The sequence below is a fragment of the Cajanus cajan genome, chromosome 8, assembly GCF_000230855.2.
Source record: "Cajanus cajan strain Asha chromosome 8, NIPB_CcT2T_4, whole genome shotgun sequence".
Taxonomy (NCBI): Eukaryota; Viridiplantae; Streptophyta; class Magnoliopsida; order Fabales; family Fabaceae; genus Cajanus; species Cajanus cajan.
Genome location: NC_138524.1, coordinates 21,997,334 through 22,017,296, shown reverse-complemented (window position 1 = coordinate 22,017,296; position 19,963 = coordinate 21,997,334). Strand labels below are relative to the sequence as shown.

General features: G+C 33.8%; 1 protein-coding gene across 1 annotated transcript; it reads left to right on the top strand.

Annotated features, from left to right (window-relative positions):
• The first annotated feature begins 14,508 nt into the window (after positions 1-14,508).
• Positions 14,509-19,962, top strand: LOC145950318 (uncharacterized). The gene is made up of 7 exons (XM_083061403.1): positions 14,509-14,560; positions 14,677-14,861; positions 15,575-15,656; positions 16,174-17,922; positions 18,008-18,212; positions 18,304-18,467; positions 19,793-19,962. Exons 1-7 carry the CDS (start codon positions 14,509-14,511, stop codon positions 19,960-19,962), a joined length of 2,607 nt encoding a protein of 868 aa, XP_082917529.1.
• Position 19,963: the final 1 nt, after the last annotated feature.

The window sequence follows — 19,963 nt, the reverse complement described above, 5'->3', positions numbered from 1 at the left end:
ATTGTTGAATTATGTGATACTATACTTAAAATCGTGTAATCAGAATTTACATGATTTAAAGTTTCCTAGATATGTTATCCAAAAATTGATATTTACACATAGTTTAAATGTCATATTATACATTAAAATAAAATAATATGGTGAACTATTAAATAATTTTGGAATAACGTGAAATTTGATATATATGATTTTGAATATAGTATCACATAATTAAATGGTTGGATCAATTAAATTTACATTATAAAAAAAGTTATTGAAAGTATAAAATTTGGTGTAAGTTTTTAGACTTACACTTAGTGCTAATATATAGGAGAGATCCGTTTACTCTAAGAGTAAGTCTACCTAGACTTCTTATGTTCAATAAATCATGTTCTACATCAAATTTTAACAATCCAACTATTAAATTTAAAGTTCTTTCGTTTCATTAATTCAATTCAACATATAAATACTTTTATGATTATCCGTCAATTTGAAATAACGAAACAAAGTATCAAATAGTTTTCAAATTTTTAAAAAGTTTACAAACTTGATCTATGCATTAGAAACTTTAAATTCAACGGTTAGATCGTTAAAATTTGATGTAGAACATGATTTATTAAACAAAATAAGTTTAAGTAGACTTACTCCTAGAGTAAACAGATCCCTCTTTATATATATATATATATATATATAATTTTTAAGTTTTATTTTTTTATCATGTAACTAAATATAAATTAATTAGTATTTAAGTTTATGCATGGTAATTTGCAAAAGCTTCATATTTATTATATACTAACATTTAGCTTAATATTTATATACTAACACGACCTACCTATCCTAGGAAACCAAGTTTTTGTCACATCAACCATAAAACTTGGCTGCAACAAACTTAAAGCAAAAAAGAATACATTTGGTGGAGTCTTTAAGGAAACCCTAACCTTGGCAAGAAAATTTGCACATTGGTTTGCTTGTCAGAATTAATGCTCCACCCTATAATCCCAATTCTCCTAAAGTAAACATTGGACAAGAACAAGCTCATTTCCAAATTGGTTAGAAAAGGAAACTGGATCATTTACTATAGTAACAACCAACAATGAATCAAACTAGCTAACCAACTTCCTATAACCTTGGGTCCAATAGATTTAAAGCCTATGCAACATAGCCATGATCTTCACATACATGATATCCACCTAATGAGCCCTCCCTTAGAAACCAAACAGGAAATTCCCATCAAAGTCATGCCCAAGCCCTCCAAACCTAGCTGATAACGACTTTTCATGCATGTTGTCATCCACATTCAAAGCCACCTCCCTAGGAGAAGGTTTAATCCACTTCACCCATGTTAGAGACTCATGTTTAAGGGCCATAGAACTAAATGCACAGTTAGCATTTTCCTTCAATGTACCAACTAGTGATGCAACCTCCATGCACGTTTGATCATAAAGATTGAAGATAAGGTAGTTTTGTGTGCACCAGACAACCCACAACATGATAAGAATAATGTTACCAAACTGTTGAACCAAAATTTTAACCCATGAAAGCAAAAGGTGGATACCTAGACCAAAAGGTGGAGCTAGTCAGAACCCTCTAGGACGTGGAGCTAGTCAAACCCACACCTAGACCAAAAGGTGGATACATGTGGATAGTAAAACAAGCAAAGCCAAATAGTCTCAATCACATTAGGGCACTTCGGATAGCAAGCATCAACCTCTCCAATTTTTGCTAGCAAGCAAACCTTGTACTGAAATTGTAAGGTGAAATACCTACCATTTAGAGAATTTCACATTAGTAGGAAATGCTAGTCACCAAGCCTATACCACTTCATTTGTACCAGCTCGGTAGCCAGCCAACCACTTATATGCACTCTTTGTTGAATATTTTCTAGAGATGGACGACATCCAAACCCATAAGTTCAAAATATGAGGAACTAGTATGGGTCGAATTTCTAAGATAACTTGTATAACTGCTTCAAGTAACCAGGTGTGCAACCGAGATAACTCATAGCCAGTATCATGCCAAACATCTTAAACCTTATGACTAACATCATGTATGTCCACAAATGGAATTGCCTGAGTGAGGGGTTGTTTGAGAATTTAAGCTTCCTCCCAGAAACTTGTCCCCCCTCACCCAACTTTATCCCGATTCCCTCGTTAACAACTACCAATGCTTTCAAGATAGAGTTCCACACCAAAGATCCTTGCTTCCTCTTGTCCCCAAAGAGATGTCCCTATATAAAATACCTAGCTCTTAACAAAGTAGACCACAAATGACCAAATAGATGAAGAAGCTCCCAAATTAACTTCTTAAATATAGTAGTATTTTGCTCTCTAGCCATTCTAATCCCCTATCCACCTTACTTCCAAGGCAATGTGACCTTATGTCGACCCACCAAGTGCATACCCTTCCTTATAGCACCTTGCCAAATGAAGGATTGAACTATTTTATCAAAAAAGTCACATAAATGATGCAAAAATTACATGTCGTATAACAAAAGTGAGGAAATGATTGTGTTTGTCAATGTAACCTTTTTGGGCTTATTCAACAAGCACCCCTGTCCAATAAATCCTACGTGGTAAATGTCCCATGAAAAATATGAAAGCCTAAGTAATTCTCCAACCTATAAGCCAAATACCAGTCGCACCCTAGATATCATTATTTAGCTAATGGGGAACACTAATTGAAGCCATATGATTTATTTGCACTCACTTTCATCCTAGATAGGGCTCAAAATGAAGACAAAACGTTAGCTACATGGTGAGCCTAAGGGATCTCCACTCTGATAAACAACAATATGTCATTTGCAAAGAACACCTAATTAGTGATTTGTAGTGGTTTTCAGCTATGCTCAACCACCATTTGATTCATCATGCTACCCAATCTCTCCATACATAACACAAATAAAAGAGATGAGACAGGATCTCCTTGACATAAACATCTCACAAGGCAAAAACAATCTAGTTTATCCCATTCCAAAGGGGGGAGATGCTTCTTGAAGAAATACCACTCATAATCAATGATATCAGAACTTTTGGGAATTCAAAAAACCACAAAGTTTGTTTAAAGAAGTCCCAGTCCACCTTATCACAAGCTTTCTCCAAAACAAGTCCCTTTTTTACTCGTTTTTTCCCATGTGGTGCATAACCTCCTAAAGAACAATTACATTATTCTTTGTATTGTGCTTTGAGATGAAGCTACTATAAAAAGGGATAATTAATTGCATAAGAAAGAGTCGTGATATATTAATGAGCACTTTAGAAAGGAGCTTGTACAAAACATTACAAAGTCTAATTGAGTGAAAATCCTTGAAGAAAGACGGAGAATCACTTTTTGAGATTAGAACCATAAGAGTTTTTGTTAAATGTTGATCAACCAATCTCGTCTCAAAAGTTGTAGCAAAAAACTTCCAAATCTCATCCCCACCTCATTGTAGAACATCTTGAAAAAGATCGGTTGAAATCCATTCAGCCTTGGAGCCTTGTAAGAGCATGTGCCTAGAAGAGCCTAGTGCACTTCCTTCTTAAACATGGGGCTAATAAGGGCTTTCTTTGCAATTAGGGAGAAAGGATCAATTGAGCAACCTTGACCCCTACTACTTAAACTATCCTTTGTGCAAAATAAGGGATTGGAAATACTTCAATACTTCATCCCTTATGACGTTGGGTTCGTGCACCACTCCCTCGAGGTAATAAAGAGACCATGAACTTGATTACGTTTTTTATGAATGACAGTTTATATATGAAAAATGAGGTGTTGCGACTACCCAACTTGATCCATTTCTCTCTTGACTTTTGGAACTAGAGGGTTTCTTCCTGAAATAACATCTCTTTGTAATCCTTAAAAAAAGGTACCTACAGATGAATAAGTTGGACAAAATCTATAGATTTAACAGACCTCTAAATCCCATGAAGACAGGCTTCCAACTTCTTTTTTTGACCAAAAAATATTGCCAAAAATGTCATTATTGAATTGGGTCGAGTCTTTCACCACTTTATTGAGGGCCACCACCACATCACCCCTACCTTTATTCCAAGTTGCATGCACCACATCCTAATACTCGTCATGGGTGCACCATGCTACTTGAAACCAAAATTGTTTATGCCTACGACTCTGAAATGAATGCTAATAATGCATAAGGAATAGGTTATGATTATACTAGCAACGAAGCAAATGCTTAACAAATGCCTCCAAAAATGCAAGACACCATGAATTATCACAAACACCTTGATCCAACCTCTTGGAAACTATCATACCACCATTACACCTTCTTTTCCATGTAAACTTCCTTCTGAAAGAGTTCATAGAGAGTAGTCCACAATAATTAAGGCAACCTACAAAATTATCTGCATAGAGACGAGAAAAAAATGCCTTGATCCACAATGTAGTCAGTCCCCCCTTAATCCCTCCAGATATCATCAAAGGATAACCCATCTAGCATAATTCATACTAGCATAGACAGGCAAGCAACACCACTCCCACTAGCCTTTCTTTAAGGAAATAGTCACACATTAGGGCATAAACTCCATAAGCTTGAAGTAGAAAGACCCCTTTTCCAAGTTAGAATCCAAATACCCCCCCTTATGCCCATACATTTCTTCAATAACAACCATATCATACCCTTCCTTTTCCCATAATAGAACTATCGAGGTGAATGCAACGAGTGTTTCCAAAAGAAACACTAACTCGAGGTGAAAACAAGTAAAAAGTTAAAAGTAGCAATACTCTTATCCAACTCTTTGAATTGAGAGTGGTAAATTTGTTCCACACGTTGAAATTAGAAATACTTTTATCCAACCCTTTGAATCCCTAAGCATTCGTGACCCCCTTATTCTACTGTTGTGATTTGCAGTTATTTTTCTTAACCATAATCTAATCCCCATACATATTATTATTAAGTGTAACCACTCCCTTATTTTGTGATGCACCATTATTGTCAACATAATTAGGTTTATACAATGGATGATCCCCAAGATTGTCACCAGAGTTGTCTTCCTTGATCGAAGTTGCACTTGACAAATCAACCTTAGAAGGAACCTTAGTTGGGCTGATGGAGTAGGTAAGTGAAGTGGATAAGATTATTCATTTTCCTCCTCCAAGAATCATAATCTTCTTCCTTGAATCTTGATTCCGAATTGATGATCTAGAATTGAGAAAGAATTTGAGGGAACCTATGATAAGAAGGAAGTATTCTACCAAGGAACACAAAAGAAAGCTCACGGCTAAGCTTAGAACACTAAGATTCCTAAGGCTAAGACTATGAACTTTCAGTGACTTTGGGAGAGAATTGGTTGAAGATGAAATTAAGAATTCTCATAAATGTCAAAGTGATTATAAATGAGAGGTTTAGACTATATATAGATCCAGAGGTAAGCAAGTGGCTCCAAGCTCAAGCTTACACCATTGGCGCCAAAAGATTTGAATTTCAAATGAGATTTGAAATTCAAATTTTCGGTCACCCATGTGCATGGTCGTGATCTTAGGCTAACCTTGCATATAAATGTCATTTAGGAGGCATTTAGAGTGGATTTGGCGTGCACATGTTCAACCCCACTAGGTTTAAAACATGTGACTCCAAATTCATGTTAAATGACTTCTAAATGAAACCTAGATTTAGCCTCCTTGACCTATTCTAGTATTCCTCCAATATTACTACTCTAATGGCCTAAATATAATGGCCAACCAAATACAATCAATAGGAAATAATAAAAGAAACAAAATGAGCCCAATATTGGGTACCCAAATACCCAAGGCCCATGAAGTCCAAAAATAGGCCCATGAAGTCTAAGGCCCAAAAATCCTAATCTAGGTGGTCCAAAATACAAGACCTAGAAATGTAAATCCTATACTACTCAATAAAGAAAATAACATGGTGGTCAATGTAAAGCCCATGTGAAGAGTACCTTGGATCCACCAAGCCCATTGGACCCACCAAGCTATAAAGTAGTCAAATCCTCAAGTAATCTCTTGACCATGGCTCTAGTGGTTGGACCCTTGATTCATGCTCTTCCATCATGGGCATTTAACCATTGTATGCCCATACAGCCCACAATTTTGACAAACCAAATTTAACCTTTCATACTCTACCTTGAACCAATGATTACGGAACCACACCTTACCCACAACCAATTTCTATAAATCAATCTTTATGCATAGAAATCTACCCCATGATGCATCAATTGTTCAAATATCCACCTTAACTGGTCGTCCCACTACGATAGCCAATGCCAAAAGAATACTCTCATCATAATATTCCATACCCAGGCATGAAAATTTGATCCAAACAAAGGTGTTTTCTATCTTAACCTTAGAGACGACAAAGTTTGGATCCATGACCTCATTGCCAGATAATGGTCAAATAGCATCCAAGGACCATAGGCCCCCAACACCTTCTCCCTGTCCTATGCCAAATCAAACTTGATCATGAAAAAGTTGTACGCTATGTCCACCATCTCGAACCCTTTTTCCAAGATAACAAATATATTTTTTTTTAATATTTTGTTATAAGAAAACAACTTATTTTTCTCTACACATAAATGTTTTTGATAGCAAATGTCTATTTATAAATTTTTATGGCTCAAATGATACTAAAGGTAGTATTCACTACTCAATTAACATCATAACATATTTTATATATAAAATTTATTATTTTAATCATATATATATTTTAACACCATTTTATGCATCAATTAGAACATATAAAGTCATATATTTTATTATTATTTTACTATGAATTTTTATTAAAGAAAAATAATAAATTAATAAAAGGACAAAATTAGTGTTCGTCCTTACACTTTGAAATACATTAATATCACCCTAAAAAAATCCTACACAATACACACATATGCAAAATCTAGAGACTAAAAATTAACCAAAACATTAAAAAAAATGAAAGAAAGTAGAAAAAGATAAGTATAAGGAATTGTAATCCTTCCCTAAAAAAGTTCAAAAGCATCATTATATATTGGAAATGGAATCTCAAGATTAGAAGTGTAAAACAAAAGATCTATTACATAGGCAACTAACAAAACAAAAAGAAATAATTACAAAGTTTCTTTTAAATACTATGTTAGATGTCGAGGAAAATGCAACCTGATGTGTGTAATTTTTTTATTTCTAGAGTTTTCTTTCTATTTTTTCAAACATTTTTCTTTTTATTAGTACTTTTTTTTAATCTCAAGAGTTCCCCCTTCTTCCCTTTGTAAGTGCTCTTTTTATAGCTAAAAATATGTCCCAACTGGTTATCTCTTAATCCCTTATTTTTTGGTTTTGCAATTGTAATTGATCAACCACTTCATCCATTTTGTAACTACTCTTATCCAATATTGATTGAGTCATGTCATATCCATTCTATCAAATATTAACTGAGTTATACTTCAATTTTTTCTTTTTCATTTGTAATAAAATTGGATAAAATGTTGTTATTCACAATGATAAATAATTTATATTATAATACAAGATTACACTATCCTCTAGCTAATATTCATAGATAGCAATAAAGCTAAAGAATTGTTTTGCATAAACTTTAATGATAAAAAATTAAAAATGGTTCACAAAGCACTTCAATAGATAGAGGACCCACATTTGTTTTTTCCAAAATAAATAAGTGTTAAAAAGGTACATTAAAATGTAAATAGAATGGTAATAAAACAAATAAAAATTAAAGTGGCTCTCCTAACAAGGCCATTACAAAATCTAAAAGCAACCAACAAGGGGTACCTAACAAAGTGTAAATAAATCTAGTGTGATAATAAAGTATAAAACTACTAGCTTTGATGACATATCCTATCAAAGCAAAGTCCAAAAATATAACTAAGGCTTCAAGTCTCATCACTAGCATCATCTTCTAGATGATCATACCTGTAATGGTATTCAACCAAACAAAAAACAAAACAACAAAGAAAAGAAAGAATGAGATACATTTTACTTTGCTTCTTGGTGTGAGATAAGGTTTGACAACCACAACCTAACAAAACAAACTATATAGCAATATATGTGTATATGTGTGTGAGAATCTCACTCATAGGAAACATTACATAATAAAACCCACGAAGAACATTTAACAACATATACCAACATTCCCAAACCACAAGGGGGCTCTTCCTAACAATTTATTCCACATTGATACCTATCACAAACACTTTTATGCACATGATGCACGTTACCAAAGACACACTTTTATGCACATGATGCACGTTACCAAAGACTTAATGAACAACATCACATACTTTCATCTCTTATCACAATTATAGTTTTCATAATTGTTACATATCCTAACTAAGCATGCATGCCCAGACTTTTTACACAACTAAGCCTTCGACTTAGACTTCACATCACAAGTAGTCATAGGGTGCACCAAACTCACAACACTTGCCCATACCTCAATTATCAAAATCAAGAGATCAACTCTAACTAAGCATTCTAATCATTCACCTATCTATTATCACATCATCATTAATAACAATGATCATATTCCTAAACTAAGCACCATCCAAATACCTCAAATCCACATAAAACAAGTGTCCACGCATTCATAAGGTGGTGTTAGTGAGGCTTTCCCCATGCCTAATGCCATACCCAAAGAGAGTGCATGTTGCTCTTTGGAGGTCCCACGTCTAACATGACTATACTCACGCTTGATGTCATAACCATACAAAGCTTCTAGAGGTATCACACTAGGCATGGTAAATACCACGCCTAGTGCATGAACCATAGATTTATATGGTGACATTTTATACAATTTTTCATTGATTAGAACCTTTCGTATGTAATTCTTTCTGAGATTTTCGATTACCTTTAATATTTTTGACTATCTTCACAAACTAATACAAAGACATTTTAGCACGTTTTGCCCTCACTCGCACACTTTTTAAGAAATTTTTCAAAAGGTTACTCATTCTTAAATCATTCTAAGTTAAACATGTTTAACTATAGAATTCTTAAATGATGAGCTATCGAAAAATAAATGTATCTTGTTAGTATAAATAATACAAATTAATTTTTTTAAATCTTCTTAAAGTGCACAATCTTACATTCGTACAAATACCTAAATCCCTCTTATTCTTGTATATTCGACTGTTATAATATAAAATTTAAAATAAAAATAATAAAATATAAAATTAAAAAACTATTAAAAATAAGATAAATGATATTTAAATATTTTCTTAAGATAAAATACTATGATCTCTGTAAAAAAAGAGTATAAAAATATTTTATCATATAAAAAATAAACATCATTTAAATATATTTATTTTATTATAAAAATATAAAAGAAAATAAATACTTAAATTACATATTAAAAATTTAAATTGGGAAATTGTTAGGGGGTGAAGGTCCCCTTATCAAACATATAATTTTGTCCATAAATGAAAAGAAATATGTGAAAATTAATTAAATAAGAAATGTTTAAATAATAGAGTAAAATTTGTAATTAATTGATAGTGTAGAATTAGATAAAAATAGAATAAAATTTATAGTTGTAAAATTATATTTTTAGTTAAATTTTTTATAAAAATAAATTATTTTAAAAATTTTCTATTAAATGATGTAACAATTAATATTTTATAATTTATTATTAAATTTTAAATTACATTATTTAAAACTAATTAATTTTTATTTTAAATTATATATTTAAAAGCTTAAAACATATATTAAGTCTAATCACGCGTTGAAATTCTGTCAATTTCGGATTCAAATTGTGGAACCCAACTGAACCCGACCAACAAAAATATTAAATTATTAATCCATTTCTAGGCTTTTTGACCCCGCTAAATTAAAAAAAAAAAATACATGAAATAAATTAAAAAAAAACTATTTACTGAAATAGGTGATTTTGGACACTGACACGTGGCATTGAAATCGCATGGGGGGTGGGCGTTTTTTAGAAAAAGCCTCTCCCCCAGGCGCCTTTAGTTGATGATGTGGCAGTCAGAGCAACTGGTCAAGAAAGAGCAGGGGGAGGCGTTTTTTAGAAAGAGCCTCCCCCTGGGCGCCTTCTATTTGTGGCAAGTTTGAAAAGAAAGAGCATGGGGGGTAGGCGCCATCTGTTATACATTACACGTGGCAAGTTTGTAAAAAAAGAGCAGGGGGAGGCGTTTTGAAGAAAAAACCTCCCCCAGGTGCTGGCTGTGTACGTGCTCATTCGTTGCAATGCGCCTCTCCCCCAGGCGCTATAAAATTCAAAGTAGTTAAATGTAGAACGTGTTATTGGGTTTCACAAAATTCGAGGTGTGGTCCAGGTGATATTTTATTTGGTGTGCAAGTGAGTAATATATTTTATTTGTTGTAATTTTAATTTTTTTTATAATATATTGTATGTTTGTATCGTTGTTTATTTTGTAAAATAGAGTGGTGTAATAATTTAGAAAACATTTTTAAATAGGAAGGTCAATACGTAATTTTTAAACGTGGAACAGGCCGTTCTGAAAAAGCACGTATTCAGAACGGGCCGTTTCGGTTTTTAAAGAAAGGAATAAGAACGGCTCGTTCTGCTTTTAGAACGGGCCGTTCTTATTGTACTGAAGAATTGTTATTTTTTGCTCTGGAACGGCCCATTCTCCTTTTAGAACTGGCCGTTCCGGAACAAAAATTAACCTCTTATGAGCTCTCTGAGAACGGTCGTTCTGATTTCAGAACGGCCCGTTCTAGATCCATAGATAAGACACCTTTGTTGCAATGAGAACGACCCGTTCTAAAATTAGAACGGGCCGTTCCAGTGGCCCAATTAAATTTTTTTGAATTGAAAAAATTATATAATTTGATTTTTATAATTGAATATATGTATTTATTGCAATGTTAGAAATTATGATATTATACTGAATATTTTAAATTTTAGAATTTGAGACAATATTAATGGAATATTTATTTTGATTTTTATTTTATCAGGAATGTCTCGTAGAGGAATAGATTATGTACCTGATAGTGACGAAGAAGAAGACATTGTTCCATCAGATGAAGTATTGACAGATGAGCAATTTTTGTCAATAATGAGAAGTGCAATGGCAGCTAAACAGGATGAAGAAGCTAGAGAACAGGAGTCATTGTCTCCGTTGTCACCCTCTACACCAAAACTTGGGGATGATAATGACGAAGAGACATCTAGTACACGTGACATTGGTCGTGTTATTCGTGGACCAACTGGTTTGGTCCAAGCTACAATGAGGAACATGGAATCTGAAAATCCCTTGCCAACACAACAATTTTTGTCTGATCTTAACGGACCTGCGATGTTGGTGTTCAACTCTAACCCGTGGCGCTATGCTGTTCATTATGTCAAATCTAGAGGTTTGTTTAGCATATTAAGTTTCATGTGTGTAAATTTAATGATGCAAATAATGTTAAGTTTATTTTTTTTTTAACAATAGGTCTACCTGAAGTGACAACATTGATTAATATCAACCACAATTTAGAAAGAGTCCCAACAGTTGTTGCTTTTGTGGAGTCTATGACCCCAACTGGAAAGGGAAATTATACTATTAATTTAAAGGTATGGTTAGTGAATTTGTTATGCATTAAAAGAAATTGTTTTGTAGTTAATTGTAAATATTTATTTCAGGACCCAACTGCAACGATTGGTGCAAGCTTACATTACAAAGTTAAGCAACACCAACAATATGGGGAAGACACTGTTGTGGGGTGTGTGTTAATTTTGAAACAGGTAATATTTGTTGTATAAAATTAAATTATATGTTATTTATGTGTTGAATTGAATTTTTTTTTTCTTCAGGTTGTCTGGTGAAGGATTTTTCACTCTTGGCAAGTGGACCAAGCTTCGTTGTAGTAATTTGATATCGTCCTCAGGGATTTGGGGATACTAGTAATTTCCTTTCTTGTTTACATAGAACATGAATGAAGTATTGATTTAAGTTTAAATTAGAGTAATTAAAAGCGAAAGTAAGAATCTAACAGAAAACCTTATATGAGAAAGAGATTGGATTCAAATGTACTTTCTAACTCTTTTAATCTTCATCAAATAAATATGACTCCACTTCTATTACTTCCATGTTCAATAGTTAGCTCAACCAGATTCCTCAAAATTGAGCCCTAAGGTGATTAACCCTAAACATGATTCCTCTATGATTTAAGATTAACACCTTGCATTAAGACAATAACTTGAACCAAAATGGCTAACAAAATCAAGTCTATTCCTAGAACAAGAGATTATTAGGTGAATGATTTAGTTCGGGTTTTGAAAATGTTTCCCAACAAAGTTCAAAAACCTAAAATCATAAAACGGGTGATCAAATTGGATTAAGCATTAAGAGAAGAATCAAACACAAGTAATAGAGCTGAATATCAAATAGATCTAAGAAGAAATAGAGTTAGTAGTTACATTGAATCCAACCCAAGAGAAACTAGCCACTCATGGTGAGGGCCATAGCAAATAAAAAGATGAGATTACACAATAGAAGAGAAGAAATGAAGATGGGTCCTCGTTCCCAAGCAAGCCAATCTTCAAGTCTAATCTTCAAGCTCTCCTCTTCTCCTGGGTGATCTTTCTCTCTATTCTTTTCTTTTTGTTTCCTTCTGTTTCAATCCCTCTTTTCTTTCCTTTCTTGCCCTAAAATACGTCCTGTCCAAGTGAAAGTTGGGATTTTTAACCCAAGGCTGCAGCTCTGGAATGGGGGCTGTAGCTCTGAATTTCTGGACTGCCCAAAATGTTCCAAGGCTAGAGCTTTGGTTTCATGGCTGAAGCTTCAACTCTCTGGAATTGGTTCAGGCTTCGTGGCTGTAGCTTTGAATCTGGAGCTATAGCCTTAACTCTCTGGAACACTTCTTTTTGGTTCATGCTTCATGGCTGCAACTTTGGCTTTGGGACTATAGCCTTGGATTTCCAACTTCATCAAAATCTACACAAAAAGGAAATATTTTCAACCAAAGAAACTACACTCTTGTAACTTCTTAGATTAATCTTAGTTCATCTATTTGTAGGGTCAAATACAACCAAAAGTACTTACATCTCTCCCAAAAAGAGTGCCAAATTAAGCATAAAAATATGCAATTTGAGCACTTATCATTGTCGTGTTTGCCCCCAAGCGTTTCCGTGGTCCTTACTTGCTTAATATAACTAAAAATAATGTAAAACAGGTGAGTAATATTAGTTAAATATAATTTATTTTGTAACTAATATTGTTTAACAAATGTATGTTACATTTTTTGTAGGTTATTCTGAAGGATATTTGATTTAATGAGAAAAAATATTTATAATTTAGTTTTAGGTTTATTGCTAATTCGGATGGTTGTAATGTAATTTTTATTGTGGATTGTAATATTTAAATTTGGAGAATATTATTATTAAATATTGGTAAAATTATGCACTTCAGTTATTAATATGTATTTGTTGTTGTTGTTTTTTAATTCTGTAATGAAAAAAAATTTGTTAAATTATGCACTTCTTATTATTTTATTATTTTAGTTAGGCTCCATCTGCCTATAAATATAAGTGTGTGTGTGTGAGTGTTTTATGTTCAGACAGTTTCTCTTCAACTTAAGATAGAAATATTGTAGTAGTGATTTCGAAGAATGGGTTTAGCAACAGTGTTTGTTCTTGTGTTTCAAAATGTTCACATATTTGAAACTCAGTACGGTCTTGATTATGCCATACAAATGCCATCTAGTGGAAGAGTTATCAAACTTAACGAAGACATGATACTTGTTGATTTGTTGAATGAGGTACATAGGAGGTTGATCAAAGGGGATAGCAAACGCATAAGTCAACTTCATTATCGTTGTCCAGTTAAATACGAAGATGGAGGAAAGCAATATACTCCATATCCTTTAACCTGTGATGAAGATGTGGCATTCATGTTTCAAAAATTTGCAGAAGACCCGAATGAATTACTACTGAATTTGTTTGTTACTTTTGAAGATCTGGAGCCTCAACAATTGCAGATGTGGAACATGGTCAATTCATTTGAAAGACAACTAAACTTCATGTAGGTTACCGTATACGTTAACAATCAATGTTTACTTTGTTAAGTTATGATGTTTACTTTTGCAAAGGACTGTGTTGTTTGTATCGTTGTTTATTTTGTAAATAGTCAGTGTTTACTTTGTTAAGTTCATGTATGGTTGCCATACAAACTGCAAAACAACAAAACAATTAAGTACTTATCAATTATCATTTATAATCACAATTTTTTAATATAAATCTTCAATATAATATTATAAATTAAAACTTACATCCTCTCTTTTTAAATGGTCAAAATACTCTCTATACTTCACAATTTTATCTTTTGTTTCCTCTCTAGGTTTATGCAAGGCATAATTCCACCTGTTATAAAAACAAAAAAACCATTAATTCTTCAATATACAAATTAATTCTAAATATATTTATTCTTAAATCGATCACAAGTAATATAGTTACTAACCTTGCCTCTAGAGGAACATGAAATGTAGATAAAGGTGGATGAGGTGGTGCAAGAAATGGAAACCGATACCATGCCCATAATTGCAGTAAAATACCTGAACCACCAATTTCCTTGTGATCATAATTCGTGGCCATGCACAACTCCCTGTACATATTCGCCAGGACGCATGACCCCCAACTCATTTGACCACAAACATCCATGTCTTCTAGGAAACTCAGGTATCTGAGGGATACAAACGAGCTAGAGTGATCAGTTAATAAATATCCCCCGATTATGCGTAAAATGAATGCTCTAGTATAACGTTCCAACTGTTCCTAGCTATTTATATGCTCAGAAACATTAGAAAAGTGTCGGTCAATCCAGCTCATCCTCAATCGACCGCCAACAAGCATTGACTCAGGGGGTGTCATGCCAAGAAGGCGCTGCACAAGAGCTCCCCAACCCATAGTTGCGTATCCAGTAATGGGTGCCCCGAAGATCTTCAACCCAAGTAACATTGCAACATCCTCCAACGTGATAGTACACTCGCCGAAGGGCATGTGAAACATGTGGGTCTCTAGTCTCCATCACTCAACTAACGCAGAAATTAAATGATTGTACACAGGAAAGTAACTAATAATCTGCGCCATCCCCATAAAACCAGCCCTCTGTAGAAGATCCTGAATAGCAACTGGAATCTCAACACCACGCAACTCTGATTGTGTTGCTTTCCTAACCTTCAAAACCCTATCTTCAGCTCCATTCAGTGTTTTAAAACTCGGTTCGGACCGGCCGGTCGAACCGGTCGAACCGAAAATCGGTGGTTGGACCGAGTCGAACCAATGATCAGACCGGATATGCAGTTGACTCAGTTTGACTCGGTGTGACCCGGCTAAAAACCCGGTTGAACCAACGACTCACGGGTCTTGAGCCAAATCGGTTCATCACTTTTTTTGTAAAAAAAATAATGAAACGGCGTCGTTTTTCTAATATAAAAAATAAAACCTTCAATTTTGAAATATCTCTGCCCATTTGCTGCACGCTGCGCGGTTCCTCTTTTAGAAACCCTAAAAAAATTTTCAGAGTTTCACGAACCCAACCCTTTTGCACCGTCGCTCCGTCGCTTCGCTGCACAGCTTGGGAAGAGCGTCTCAATTCTTCTTGGGTAATGGCATTCGGCAATTACAAGCTTCAATTTTAAAATTCATTGTTTCTGCACTCTGCTCTTTAATCTGTAATAATGGCTTCAACAGGAACACTTGGAAAGCAAAGTCGCGCCACCGCACCGCTGCACCACCACCACCGCCTCGTCGCACCACCGCGTCGTTGCTTCAAGTTATAAGGTTCATTAAATTATAAAATCACAAGAAAATGTGTGATTTTTTGATTCTTTAAGATGTTGGTAGCATTTTTTAAAATATTAAGATAATTATAAAAAAAAGAATTAAAAGAAATAAATAGAAGATTTTCTGCAGAGGACCCTACTCTGTCTATATCTTGGTGTTAAATTTTTACGCGATAAGATTACACTTGATTCATTTTCCCACTTTTGCATGTCAATTTCCTAAAAAATGTGAACACATTCACACTGGCAGGCACGACTTTCTTTTATATTATTAATATAGTATTAAATTCAAACCATCCAACAAAAATATTCAAAAACTTAAATGTTGATTAATTTGATTACACTTTGACATTATGTTAGCTCTTATTTGAATTTATAATTTGGTTGTTTTAAACATTATATTATTGTTAGCTACTCTTTAATTTGATCATTATTATATTGATTTTGGTTGATTTAATTTAGAATAATTTTTTCGTTTGTTGTTATTGAATGATATTTTGATATTAGGCATGACAACTGGTGAATCGCCATCATCACAAGAGGGTTGTACTCAAAACTCTTTCCAAAAGAATATTAGAGGGAAAACTGATATAGCTTGGGGGCATTGTAAATTGCTTAATGAAAATGAAAAATCTATTATATTATGCATATACTGTGATAAAGTTATTCGGGGAGGTGGAATTAATAGGTTTAAGAGTCACTTGGCTGGTGAGAAAGGTCAAGTTGAACAATGTAAGAAGGTTCCCGCAGATATTCGTTTTCAAATGAAACAAAACATTGATGAATGCAAGAGCAAGAAAAGAAAAATTCAAGAAGAAAATAATGATAGTTACTCTTTCCCACCTATTGAAGAAGGTGAAGTGCCAGAAGTGGAACAATCAACATCAACATTTTTAAAAGGCAAGAACCGCATTGGTAACTTTTTTATGCCTAGAACAACTCCTGGAGCTCAACCTACCTTAAAAAGTGTGTTGCAAAGCAAAGAAGTGATAGAAAAATGTGACCTTGTTATTGCCAAATGGTTCATTGATGCATCAGTTCCATTCAATGCAGCTAATTCAGCATATTTTCAGCCTATGGTTGATGCTTTATGTAGTATGAGTCCAGGGTACAAGGTTCCAAGTATGCATACTATTCGTGGTCATTTGTTAAATAGGTGGGTTGATGATGTAAAGAAGCTTGTAGAAGATTATCGTTTAATTTGGAAGAAAACAGGTTGTACTCTTATGGCGGATGGGTGGACTGATCGGTGTAGGCGAACTTTGATCAACTTTTTAGTTTATTGTCCTAAAGGAACTATTTTTCTTAAATTTGTTGATGCTTCTCATGCTTCTAAAACTGCTGATATGTTGTATAAGCTTTTCAGAGAGGTGGTGTTATATGTTGGGCCAGAAAACATTGTTCACATGGTGACAGACAATGCTGCCAATTATGTTGCCGCTGGTAGGTTATTGGAAGCAGAGTTTCCTAAATTATTTTGGTCTCCTTGTGCAGCACATTGCATTAATTTGATGTTGCAAGACATGAGAAAGTTAGAGGAAGTAAGTATAGCTGTGTCACATGCCTCAAATATTACTAAATATGTGTACAATCATTGTTATGCATTGTATTTGATGAGAAAGCACACAGGTGGAAAAGAAATACTTCGTCCTGCTCCAACTCGGTTTGCAACTAATTTTATTGCTTTGCAAAGTATTTTGGCTCAAAAAAATGCACTAAGAGCCATGGTAACATCTAAGGAATGGACAAGCTCAGCTTATGCCAAAGAAGCAAAAGCAAAGAAATTTGTGGAACAAGTCTTAGACTCTGGGTTTTGGACTAAATGTGCTGATATAGTAAAACTCACAGAACCACTTGTACGTGTGTTGCGTATTGTTGATAGTGAAGATAAACCTGCCATGGGTTTTCTTTACCAAGCTATACATAAAGCTAGAGAAGAGATATTGAGAAGGTTTAGAAGAAATAAGATGAAAGTGGAACCTTACTTGAAGATCATAGATAACCGATGGGATTCACAGCTTCGTAGAAATCTTCATGCTGCTGGTTATTGGTTGAATCCAGCTTGTAGATTTAATGATGAAGAATTTGAACAACATTTTTCCACAAAATCTGGACTTTTAGATGTGATTGAAAAGTATTCTCATGGAGATCCTGAACTACGAAACAAATTGACTACTGAGATGAGAATATACAAAGATGCTGAGTTGGATTTTGGAAGGCAATCTGCTTTGTATGAAAGAAATACAGTTATGCCAGGTAACTTCATAACTTGTGACTTTGTGATCCTTAATGTTTATTTAAGTTTAATACATATACTGATTTATTTCATGCAATATTCTAGATCAATGGTGGGAATCTTATGGGTGTGGTGCACCAAATCTACAAAAGTTAGCTATTCGTGTTTTAAGTCAAACTTGTAGTGCTTCGGGTTGTGAGCGCAATTGGAGTGTATTTGAGCATATTCATTCAAAGAAAAGAAATAGGTTGGAGCATCAAAAGCTTAATGATCTAGTTTTTGTTCGTTACAACTTGAGGTTACAACATAGGTATTATTATGTTTCTTTCTTTTTTTGTGTCATTTTATTTCTAAATACATGTGCTTAGATTTAAATACATTACATATTTACATGTGCTTAGGAAAAAAAGACATCAAAGTTATGATCCTATTAATCTTGAAACGCTTGATGACCATTCTAATTGGGTAATGGAGGATTCCCCACCATTTTTAACCAATGAGGAAGTGGATGCACTATGTAATGACCTTGCAAATATGACCATCCAACCAATTTCAAGTGACATTGGTATTTTTTTTATATTGTTATTTCATTATTTTGTATTTGTTATCACTAAATTTGAATTTGTAATTACTAACTTATTTCTAAATTATTGTCATAGATCAATTAAATTTGGATGAGGATGATGATGATGATGATGATGTACAAGCACAAGATGATACTATGGAAAACATGAATTTAAATGAAAGCAATATTGAAGAAGTTATTGGAGAAGGATTTGAGATTTTTGATGAAAGAGTGGTGGCCACAACTTTTACTCCTTGGACATAAATAGTTTATATAGATTTGTTTAAATCTTGTAGTTCAATTATGTTTAAATGTTATTTGTAGCTTTGTTATGTGACTTGTTATATGTTTGAACTTACAAGTTAGCTTGGAACTTATGTGTGTTTTTTACTTGTTTGAAACTCATATTTAGAACTTGTTTTATTTGCTTAAAACTCATGAATGACATTATAAAATTATGTTAAAATGTGTTTGTAATTTTTGTGGAGTTTATTTTAAGGTATGATGTGATTTTTTTTTTGAAATTTATAAGTATGAAATATGTATAACAAATATTTTTTTAATTTTTTTAATAGAAATCGGGTCATGCGGTTTAATAGGTGACCTACCGGTCTAACCAGTGAACCATTGACCCAGTACTCTCACCGGTTCAATGACCGGTTCGGTTTTTAAAACACTGGCTCCATTCCATATATGCTCAGATATATGGAATGGTTGAAGCCTTAATAATGAATCGTCGATAGGTCCTGCATGAATCATCTATGTAGACATCCTGATATAATTAAACAAACAAACAAATTAAATATTAAAATCAAACAACTAATTAATTATAAATTTTATAAATGCCTAAATACCTAATTTAATCCCTCATAATAATTCAAAATTTTCAATTGAAATCCTTCATGACTACAATCAGAACGGCCCGTTCTGAAACCAGAACGGGCCGTTCTCATTGCACAAAACGTGTCTAATATTGGGTTCTGGAACGAGCCGTTTCGAAAGCAAAACAAGCCGTTCTGATCCCTTCCATTTTTCACTAAATCAAACAACCACAACTGCCCCACAACGGCCCGTTCTACTTTCAGAATGGTCCGTTCTACTTTCAGAACGGCCCGTTCCAGATCCAAAATAACAACCAATTTGTTCAATCAGAACGGCCCATTTTGTTTTCAGAATGGGCCGTTCCACACCCAGAAACCATTAACAAATCAGCCCTAAACATTTTGTATTTTAATATTTATTTCTAAATTTAAAATAAATAAAGTAAAAATCATACCTGATAACAACGTGCAAAAAAAAATTTGTGGGCCAATAAAATTTTTCAGAACCAAATGGTAGAACCGTTTTCTCAGAGCGCCGGGAGTACAAGCGTTTTCTCAAACAAAAACGTATCTACCCCTTTACTCTCGGAGAACACTTAAACACAAAATGGGAGGAGCTCTGCCACGTGTCAAATGAAGAACACATGGCGCCTCCCCCATGCTCTTTCAGTTGAA

Bases quoted from the DNA above. Each gene is read 5' to 3' on its own strand.
- LOC145950318 (XM_083061403.1), top strand. From the start codon at position 14,509: ATGACCCCCAACTCATTTGACCACAAACATCCATGTCTTCTAGGAAAC. The intron at 14,561-14,676 runs GTATCTGAGGGA...TTATATGCTCAG, and splicing joins ATGTCTTCTAGGAAACTCAG to AAACATTAGAAAAGTGTCGG. The intron at 18,468-19,792 runs GTATTTTTTTTA...AAAATTTTTCAG, and splicing joins ACCAATTTCAAGTGACATTG to AACCAAATGGTAGAACCGTT.